This window comes from Emiliania huxleyi (assembly GCF_000372725.1).
Source record: "Emiliania huxleyi CCMP1516 unplaced genomic scaffold EMIHUscaffold_62, whole genome shotgun sequence".
NCBI classification, from domain to species: Eukaryota; Haptophyta; order Isochrysidales; family Noelaerhabdaceae; genus Emiliania; species Emiliania huxleyi.
Window position 1 is genome coordinate 664,173 of NW_005197351.1, and position 10,205 is coordinate 674,377.

Here is a 10,205-nt window from a genome sequence, read left to right on the forward strand (position 1 = left end):
GAAAACTGGCGGCTGTTCGATTCCGGGCGGGTGCCCCAGCGGAGGGCGAGTCTGGGGAGGGGGTTCCTCCTCCCCAAAAATCGGAACGACAAGGTTCACAGCCTGATTTCGGCGAACATGCGGACGGACAGGAGTGGGCAGAGCCAGCAAGGCTCGGGCGGCCTCGGCGGAGGCGGCACGGCTGCGCGCCTTTGCGACCGCCGTCGCCCTCCGTATCGACTGGGTGGCAACGGAGCTCGAGGCTTGGGGCGTGGCCGCGCGGGCGATGGTGCGTGGTGCGCAGCCCGATGCGGTCGCGCCAACGAGACTCGCGCTGCAGGCCGAGGCGGAGGCGGCGGGCTGGGCGCACTCGGTGGCCGTGGCGCTCACCAGCGGCGGCGATAGTGACGGCGGCGGTGCCGGTGGCGGCGACGCGGTGGCGGTGCGACGCGCGGCGATCACAGCGCAGCTGAGGGGCGCGGCATCCCACGCAAAGCGCGTCGAGCGTCTGCAGCGGCTGCTGTGGCTGCGGTGGTCCGACGACTGGGCAGGCGAGGCGGCGCTTCCCCGCACCGCCACAACACGGGGCCTGATGTCATCAGACGAAGACTCGACGCTGGCGGTGGCGGTGCCGCCGTGCGAGCTGATCCCGCTGGACGCGGCCGACGGCGTCATCGAGGCGGCGCCGGAGGAGGTGCGCCGCCACGTGGTGGAGTCGTACCTCCCGAAGAAGCTCTCCAGCTACCTCGGCATCCCCTCCCTCGCCAGCCGCCCCGGAGGTGGCACTGGCGGCGCCAGCGCTGGCGCCGGAGGCTCCTCCGCGGCCGCCAGCAATACAGGTGGCTGCGGCAATGGCGCCGGCGGCGGTGCGACGGCGGCGGAGACGACCGTCATCCACGTACCGCCAAAGTACATGCACAGCGAGGGGAAGCTGCTCGGCGAGTGGGAGGAGGTCGCACGGAGATTCGGCACGATCGACCTGCGCGTCGACCTGCAGCCGAGGCTCGCGCCGCCCGCCACGCACGACGACCACCACGGCGACAGCCGCCACGCGCTCTGGATGGTGCAGTATGGCATCGTCCGCGGGTCCAAGAAGAGCTCGCCGGTGGGCGCGGGCGACGGTACGGCGGGCGCGTACGCGGCGGTGCTGATGGCGACGGGCGTCGACTTCTCGGTGGCCGAGCTGTTCGAGGCGTTCGCGCTCAGCTTCGAGCTGCGCTGCTTTGTTCGGATGGAGCGGCCTGGCAGCGGCACTCCTCAGGCCACGGCAGCAGCGGCTGCGAAGACACCGGTGGTGTCGGCGGCGACTGCGAAGGCAGCCACTGCTGTTCAGCCCAGCTGCACACCAGACGCCGCCTCCGCCGCCGTGCCACCCCCGGCCGAGGGATGGCGCATCTTCTGCGATCTCGACGGCGTCCTCGCCGACTTCGACGCCGGCGTGTCCGCGGCGGCCGCCGACGCGGGCATGCGTGCCGCGGCGGCCGACCCAACGTGTCTCAGCACCGAGGGGCTGTGGAGGCTGGTGGGACGGCGCAAGGGCTTCTTCGAGAAGCTTCCGTGGATGGAGGATGGGCGGGAGCTCTGGGGCGCGCTGAGCGGCGCGGCGGCAGCGACGGCAGCGGCAGCGGCGTCCTCATCGTCGTCGCCTGAAAAGGGCGGCCATGGTGGTAGCAGCAGGGCGGGCGCGCTGCCGGCGGGAGCAAAGGTGGCGTCGCTGGTGGTGCTGACGGGGCTGCCGGCAGGTAAGCTCGGCGCGCAGGCGCGCAAGCAGAAGGAGGCGTGGTGCCGGCGCGAGCTCGGCGCCGAGGTCGAAGTCATCTGCTGCACGAGCCGCGAGAAGTGGAGGTTCAGCGACGGCGCCAACTCGGTCCTGATCGACGACCGGCCCCACGACAAGCGCGCCGCGTGGGAGAGGACGGGCGGCGCCTTCGTGCACCACGTCTCGACAGCGGAGACGCTCTCGCAGCTGCGTCGGCTGATGGGCGGCGGCGGCGGCTGTGCTGGTGGTGTCGGTGACGGTGGTGCTGGTGGTCCTGTTGGCGCGGCGGCGGCCGTCGTGGGCGCGGCGGCATCGCGACAGCAGCATTCCTCCGCGGCGCCGCCACCGCTGCAGCCTGCGATGAAGGCGCGTGCAACGGGCGCGCTAGCGGCGGGCGTGGCGGCGGCGCCCACCTTCGCCGTCGACCCGTCTCGCATCGTGGTCGTGCGTGTGGGCGACACGCCCGCCGAGGAGGCCATGGCGGCCACGCTTCGCGGCGCCGTCGAGGCGGCGACGCCCGCCGTCGGCATCGACGTCGAGTGGCGCCCTGACGACTGGGGCGGCGGGCGGCGCGGCGGGCGGCCCAACCCCGCGGCGCTGCTGCAGATCGCTGTGCCGCGCGCGACCTCGGTCGCCGTCGACGTCGGCGGCGTGACGCAGGCGGAACGCGTCTTCCTCCTCCACCTTGGCGACGGCAGCGTTGGCCGCGTGGGTGAGACGCTGCGATCGGCGCTGCTTGCTTTGCTCGGCAGCGAGGCGGTGGCCAAGCTCGGCTACGGCTTCGACGAGGACGTGGCGAGGCTGAGCGCGGCGCTGCGTTGCCGCCTCGTCGTCCGCAGTGTCGTCGACCTGCAGCAGATCTACGCTACTTCCGCCAAGCTCGAGCTGCCGCCGCTGCACGCGGCGTGTTGGGCGGTGCTGGGCGCGAAGCTCGACAAGTCGAAGCTGCTGCAGTTCTCCGACTGGCGGAGCTGGCCGCTCTCGGGCGCGCAGGTGGGCTACGCGGCGGCGGATGCCGACGTGCTGATCGCGATCGCGCGCGGCCTCTTCGGGCCGTCGCCGGCGTTGATGAGGGCGTGGGCGTCGGCCGTCGCGGCGGGGACGGGCGGCGCGTGGCGGGAACCGGCGGACGATGCGGAAGACGAGGAGGAGCAGGGCGAGGATGATGGTGAGGAGGGTGGCGAGGAGGGTGGCGAGGAGGAGGAGGAGGAGGGTGACGAGGAGGAGCCGCGCATGTCGCCTGCTGCTCCTCTGCCGCCGCCGCCGCCGCTGCAGTTCGCCGCGGAGGTCGCGCAGGCCGCGTACGCCGGCGTCTTCCTCGATGCCGCCAGCGTCGCGCTGCTGTCGTCGCGGATGCCGCCCAAGCACGGCAGCATCCCAGCCCAGCCGCACCTCACGCTCGCGCACAAGCCGAACGCGAGCACGACCCGCGCGCTGCGGCCGTGGGTGGGCACCACCGTCGAGCTGATCCTGGGCGGCGAGGCGCACGACGCGCAGGGCCACGCGGTGCGCGTGGTGGGCGTGGCGCCGCCGCACGCCGAGCTGCTGTCGCTCTGCGAGAACGCGCACCCGCACGTGACCCTCTCGAGCGCCATCGGCACGCCGCACGTCTACTCGAACGCACTGCTGGAGACGGCTGCGGCCAAGGCTTGTGCTTCTGACTCCACCGATGGCGCCACCGCAACTGCTGCTGGAGTGGATGGTGGCGCGGTGGTCGTGGTGCGTGGCACGGTGGGCTTCGTGCTGCAGGCGGCGGACATCGGGCTGGGCGCGCTCCCCGCCAAGCTGCGTCAGCAGATCGAGGACTTTGTCGACGACGCCCACCCGGGCTCCAAGCTGCGCCTCAAGCCCGAGCAGCTCGACGCGAGGGAGCGGCACCTGGTGCACGCGTACGCGGAGAGCTGCGGAGTGATGAGCGAGAGCACGGGGAAGAAGGGCAAGGGCGCCGCCGACCAGCGCCGGCTGACGCTGACGATACCGCTGCGCGGCAAGAAGAAGGTCGACGCGGGTGGTGGTGCCGACGGCGGTGGCGGCGCGGGAGGCACGATTGTGGCGCATGCGGGTGACCTCGACAAAACCAAGGGCAAGAAGAGGGCGGCAGGCGCGGGTGGCGGCAGCAGTGGCGGCACGCGGAGCGAGCAGCGGCAGCTGGTGACGGACGGAGCGCAGCTCGATCGGCTGCTGCAGCTGGCGCCGCTGGTTGCTGGCGAGTGCGGCGACGGCGACGGCGACGGCCTCTCTGGTGCTGGTGGCGGCGCGGGCGCGTTTGCGACGCTCGAGGAGGCGCTGCGCGGGCTGAGCGGCAGCACGCCGGCGCTGCTTCCGCTGTGCCGCGCGCTGGAGGCGCTCGGCGATGCTGCCGGAGCGGTGGCGCAGGAGGCAGGGGAGGCACCAACGGACGCCTCCATTGGCACGCTTCCCATCGGCCGCGACGGCCTGCTCGCATTCGAGGAGACCAACCAGCTTGCCGATCGCAAGGTCATCATCTTGGACGTGGATGGCGTGCTGCATCCCTTCTCGTCCACATCGCCCTTCAGCGCGCCATGCATGGCGGCGCTGCGCAGCGTCGTCGAGCAGACGGGCGCGGCCCTCGTGCTCTCGTCGTCGTGGCAGGGCCTGCCGAGCACCGTCGCAAAGGTGAACGCTGCACTCGAGGCGCATGGCCTGCCACGCGTGAGTGCGCAGACGGTCTGCCCGAACGAGGCCGGGTACGCGAGCACTGGCGCAGACGCCAGGAGCCGTGCGAGCGAGATTCTCCGCTGGGTGGAGGCCAATGCGGACCGCTGCACCGGCGGCTGGGTTGCCATCGACGACATGCACCTGCAGAGGCTGCTGCCCGGCGGCAACTTCGTGCGTACCGAGGCCGAGGTTGGCCTGACGGAAGCCAACGCATGGTCCGCAGTCATGATGCTCGGCGGCTCGTCTGCAAAAGAGCAGCGCACTGGCAGCGAGGAGGAGGGCAAGGGCGAGGAGGATGAGGAGAGCGAGGAGAGCGAGGAGGATGAGGAGGGCGAGGAGGGTGGCGAAGGCGGTGTCGCCTTCATCATGCGCGGCCTGCCCGGCAGCGGCAAGTCCAGCCTCGCCACGCGGCTCGCCGCCGCATGGCGCCACGCCCACCTCAACCTCCGCCACCACGCCGACGACGACGCCGACGACGACGAGAGCGTGGCTCTCTGCAGCGCCGACGCCTTCTTCGCCGCCGGCGGCCACCTGACGCGCGAGCAGCGCCGGGAGTGCGGCGGCGACGCGAAGCTGCTGTACGCGCGCTCCTGGGACGCCTCGCTGCTGCAGCACGCGCACACGGCGTGCCGCGCAACCTTCGACGCCGCGCTGGGCCGCACTGCGCCTCTCGTGATCGTCGACAACGTCAACGCGAAGCGGGAGCAGTACGCGTACTATTCGCGCAGGGCGAGGCGCGCGGGCTACGCGGTGGTGGTGCTCGAGGTGGTGTGCCCCCCGGGGGAGGCGGCGCTGAGGGCCTTCCACGAGCGCAACGCGCACGGCGTGCCAATGAAGGCGATGCAGCTGATACGCGCCAAGTGGGAGCACGACGACAGCGCAGCACGCATTCTCCCGCACGGCGTGACCGCTACTGCGGGTGAGGCGGGTGGTGCTACTGCGGTGGCGGCGATGCAGGCGGCGGCGGCTGCGACGGTGGGCCAGCCGCGAGAGTCGCTGCTGCGCTGGCTGAGCCGCAACCAGTGCGTGCACTACTCGCACTCCCGCGCCAAGACGCACCTGCTGATGGCCGTCAACGGCGAGGCGGCGGCCTTCGTCAACATTCCACCCGCGCTGCGCGGCGACTTCCATGCAGTGTACGCGGCCGACGCGACGCCCAAGTACGTGTGCGAGCTGCACCAGAAGAAGTTCCGTCTGTACCTCGACATCGACCTCGAGGTGCGGGAAGGCGAGGAGCTGCTGAGCCGCGCGGCCCAGCTGGAGCTCGCGGCGTGCCTGCGCGAGGTGCTGGGCAGGCAGGAGTTTGAGGACATCGTCACGGACGCCGACGCGCCGGTTGTCGTCACCGCGGCGCGGCCCACGCCCGTCGCGGCGGCCGCCAAGGGTGCCGGTGCCGGTGGTGGCGCCAGCGGCAGCGGCAGCGGCGGCGGCAAGGTGCGGCTTGGCATCCACCTGCACGTGCCCGGCTCGCAGTGCAGCACGGGCGACGCGCTGGCGGTGCGCCAGGCGCTCGTCGACATGCTCTCCGGCGGCTGGTCCTCTGGCTCCGGCTCCGGCTCTGGCTCCCGTGCCGGCTCCGGCTCCCGTGCCGGCTCCGGTGCGGCGCCGCCGGCGCTGCGCGCGTGGCGGCCGCTTGGGAGCGTCGACTGGGAAACCGCGCTCGACAGGCAGGTCTACGGCGCGGGCTGCGGGCTGCGGATGCTCGGATCGCTCAAGGCGAAGAAGGGCGTGCGCGTCGGCGAGGGACGCCCGTACGCGCTCGTCGGCGGCGTCGGGCGCGGTGGCGAGGAGGTGGGTCTGGGAGAGGCCGCGCGCGACCCGGCGGCGCTGCTCGAGCTGGTGAGCATGCATTTGCCGATCGGGGCGCGCGTGAGCTCACAGGTACACGAGTATTGAGAGTTGGCCAGATAGCCTGCCGTGTACCGCTGTTAGCCGCTGTTTAGCATCGATGCATAATGAATGCCAAAGTTGTCGGCGCCACCGCGGGTTGTAAAGCGCCGTCATGAAGGCAGATTATGACTACTTCTTCATATTCGTGTTGGTGGGCGACGGCCGTGTTGGAAAGACGAAACTGTTGGAGCGCTTCGCCGATGACAAGTACACCGAATCCCTAAGTGCCCGCCGTTCTCCATGGCGCGCGTAGCTATGACAGGGACCGCGGCCGCGGACCCGGTGGCGGACGGGGCTGGTGCGCAAGCGCCGGCCACCGTCGTGCCGCCGGGGATGCGCAGCGGACCCTGGAATAGCTACGATCGCGCGCAACTGCAAGACGCGGTGATGGTCGCAAGGCTCGCAGGTGCGTCGCAGGTCAGGCTGATAAGGCCTGGCTACGCGACCATCGAGGTCGACCTGAAGCACGAGAAGGCCGCGGGCGACCGCGAGTCTGTGCAGGCGGCGGAGCGCTCGTTCATCGAGCGCACCGCGCCGCGGAAGAAGGAGGAGCTGACAGAGGAGCAGAAGGATGCTCGGGCCGCGGCTCGCAGGGCCAAAAAGGCCCGGCAGAAGAAGAACAAGGCGGAGAAGGCTGCGGCGGCGGCGGCTGCGAGCGAGGCCGAGCGTGCGGGCTACCCGTACGCGCAGCTGCGCGAGAACGCCATGTTCGTGATGGAGGGCCTGGAGGCTGCGGCGCAGGCGGCGCGCATCCCCACCGGGTCCAAGATTCAGGTCGCCTACTCGCTCCCTCCCGAGGGGGGCAGCGGGTTCGGCGACATGGTGTACGCCACGGTCCCTATGGGCACCGTGGCGACGAAGGTTGCCCGGGACTGGCTCGCTAGCGAGCTCTACGAGCCGTCCCGGCGAGGCAAAATTGATGCGGCCTACAGGGACCGAAAGGTTGCCGAGCTGATCACGGCTGCCGGCGCCTCGGCGCCAGCCGACGCCGTGTTCGGCGGCAGGTTCGCGACGGGCGAGACGCCCCGCCCGACGACCTCCGCTTCCGAGGCGGACGAGGGCGACGGCGGCGATGGCGGGGCCGAGAGCATGTCCTTTGACTTATTCTAGGTCCCCACCCCTGGCCTCACCCATATCTTACCTTCTGCCCCCCCCTCCTGCGACCCCCCAGGCTAGATGGAGTAGTCACAGATAAGCCGGTCGTGAGGACGACCCCGGCTAGTCGCCGACCACACCCACAAAGAACCCTGCACAAAGATCGCACGGGCGGGGACCTGTTCCTTTTTACCCATCTCCTAGAAGAGGTTCCGTTTTTATTTATTCATTGCCTTCCTGTGGGGCTACGCGGTATTAGGAATTGTAGTACGTCGTACGATGTTCTCTCTTCTGTTGACCCTCACAATACAATATACACAGCTCGGTCCATGACCATGCATTGTCGCATATGTGTCTTGTGTGTGCATGAGAGAAAGCAGGCCTGACAATCGGCAAAACGAATGCATCAATCGGTGCTAGAGTCCAGGACCAAGCGCCTCGCCCTCGGGGACCATAGGCCTCAGGCGTGAAGGCGACCCCACGATCACCATATCTGCATATGTCTAGGGACCCAGAGCATATTCGTGTGTGTGAGTGTGTGACACACTGTGTGTGTGGTTCAGAGTCCCTCAACGACGGCCGCCGCGCGTGGCTGTCTGCACATGCGCCGCTCGCCCTCGCTGGCCGGCTCCGCCTGTTCACTCTCATTCGCCGCCGAAGTAGCTAGTGTTGTGACGTGAGAGGAGTGCTTGTTAGGTTAGTGTGCGCCAGTCCACGCCCCCCTGTTGTGCCAGTGTGCTGTCATAAGAATTCTCGCCGGAATTCTTTTTTGAGCCGGTGTGTGTGCTACATGTACATGTAGTCTGCGACACCCCACCCTTGTCCTGTCAGTGGGAACGGCGCCTATCTGCGTTCCCCCCCAACACTGTCGCAGGACTTTATCTAGGATTCCTATCTATTCTTCGGAGCGCGTGCTCCAGAGCAGAGAGCAGCACCCAGCAGAGAGCGGCATGGGCTCCACGTGCAGCACGTGCTTGCCGGAGGACGAGTGCGAAAAAGTACACTACGCACAACGCGCCTCTGCGCGGAGGCGATGGAGCAGTGTGCGAGACTCGATCTTAAACGGTCACCTGCCTCTCGAGATCGACTTGGACACTCCCAGCGATGCCGGCTCGCGCTCACATTCTCCCCGGAGGTTGGCGCTGCTGCCTCCGGCTCCGCAGCGCAAACCCAGCTTTTACGACGTGGTCCGTCTCATCAGCTCGATCCCCGACTCGCCGGCATCCTTCAACCTCTCGGAACTTGGCTCTGTTTCCGGCCAGAACTCACCCACGGGGCGGGGCTCCCTCGTCAGCGCGTTAGGGTGCGCGCCGGGACCACACACTCGCCAACCGGCGCGCAAAAACCGCTCACCTCCCGGGGCACCGCCCATGCCACGCCGCAGGTGGTCCAACCGCCCGAGGACCACCGACGCGCCGCTGCTCGTCGGCAAGGGGAGCCACTCGCTCGGCCCGCTCCTCGTGCAGAGGCAAAAGACGCTCCCGATGAACCCCAGCAAAGGCCACAGCGAGGCGGAGCGGTACTGCGGCGATGCGGCGGAGCGTGGGGTGATGCGCGCAAACTCGCTGCCTCGCTCTCGACGGTCCTCGCTGCCGGATCCGGAGTGCGCGCCGGATTCCGCGCCCTCCCCCACCACCGAGACCGTAGGGGACGTGTCCTGGAGGTCTTCGGGGTCCTGGGCGTCGTTCGACGCGGTCCCGGAAAAAGCGGCTCCCAACGTCGTCAGCATATAGTTAGTTGTACTTACGTGGTCAGCATTTGAAGCTGGGGAGTGTGGGAGGGGAGGGCGAGGGGGTCTCGTGACTCGTGCTATGCGCGCCACAAATTGATAATTGTACGGAATCGTACGCCGGCTGTACGCCCCGGCGCGGTGTGGAAGCCTCTGAAAACGTGTGCGGCACATACCGTGTGCGTGGTGATACTGATAGGTGAAATCTGAATTGTGAAAACGAATTTTTGTTTCGTGGTCGGAATGAGAATCCTCAAGTGAGAATCCGCGCGATCGGATTGTGGAACTGGCGCGAACAATGCCCAATAGTGACACGTGCCGCCGCCCCGCACAGACGGTCTCGCGAAGCGCCCCGCCTGAGCGATGAGGCCTGTCGGCCGGGGCGCGGGCACCGGGATGCACCTACCCGGGGGCCGTTCTCCCGCCTAGGCCTCGTCGCCCTGGCTCGAGTGGCTCGATCGCGAGTCCCCGACGGACTGACTCGAGCCGTCGGACGAGTTGACCGTCACGAACCGGTGCGCCTCGGCGGCGGCGGCGGCGGCCTCAGCGGCCAGCCTCCCCTCGAGCCTCGCCTGTCGGCACCGGTGGGCACGTGAAGAGACGCCGTTCACGCCTCGGCCTCCTGCAACTCCGAGCCTCGCCGTTGTGGCGGCCCGGTGGCTGCCGCTCGCGGCGGCGGTGGCGGCGCCGTCGGCGTCGCCGTCGGCGGCGGCGGCGGCGCCTCCCCCTCGCGAGAGGCGCGAGGGGCGGCGCAACACCACGTTTGGCGCGCGGCGCGGCGCGGGGCACTTGACGAGCTTCGAGAGCGCCTCGAAGGCGCCTGCCGCGGAGGGCGGCGTCTGGACCGCGGTGTTGCCGCCGCCGGGCGCGAGGCCGGAGAGGCGGCCTATACACAACGGCATCACGGTGCGGCTCAGTGTGCGATGGGGGTGTGAGGCGCGCGAGGCGGGAGCGGAGGCCCGAAGCGGCGGAGAGGCGCGAGAGCGAGCCGAGGGAGGAGGTGCGCGTCGGAGGCGGCCCGCCGAGCCCGGACGCGAAGGAGCGCGACGAGGCGGCGGGCGAGGCGGCGCCGCC

The 10,205-nt window shown here is 69.7% G+C and overlaps 3 protein-coding genes across 3 annotated transcripts in view; 2 read left to right on the forward strand and 1 right to left on the reverse strand.

Moving 5' to 3' along the window:
• Positions 1-265: 265 nt before the first annotated feature.
• EMIHUDRAFT_465093 (hypothetical protein) lies at positions 266-7,417 on the forward strand (the record flags this gene model as incomplete). The annotated part of the gene is made up of 2 exons (XM_005763803.1): positions 266-6,298; positions 6,725-7,417. The coding sequence occupies 2 exons, from the start codon at positions 266-268 to the stop codon at positions 7,415-7,417; spliced, it is 6,726 nt and encodes a 2,241-aa protein (XP_005763860.1).
• A 587-nt stretch (positions 7,418-8,004) lies between these two features.
• EMIHUDRAFT_214816 (hypothetical protein) lies at positions 8,005-9,135 on the forward strand (the record flags this gene model as incomplete). The annotated part of the gene is made up of 5 exons (XM_005763804.1): positions 8,005-8,078; positions 8,289-8,400; positions 8,566-8,705; positions 8,787-8,984; positions 9,066-9,135. 5 exons carry the CDS (start codon positions 8,005-8,007, stop codon positions 9,133-9,135), a joined length of 594 nt encoding a protein of 197 aa, XP_005763861.1.
• Positions 9,136-9,556: 421 nt separating this feature from the next.
• Positions 9,557-10,205, reverse strand: part of EMIHUDRAFT_104833 (hypothetical protein) — a gene marked incomplete at both ends in the record, with an annotated part of 1,487 nt that continues 838 nt past the window's right edge. The window contains 2 exons of the mRNA XM_005763805.1: positions 9,557-9,703; positions 9,890-10,017. Coding sequence (XP_005763862.1) covers positions 9,557-9,703; positions 9,890-10,017 — 275 coding nt within the window. The remainder of the gene's footprint in view (positions 9,704-9,889; positions 10,018-10,205) is intronic.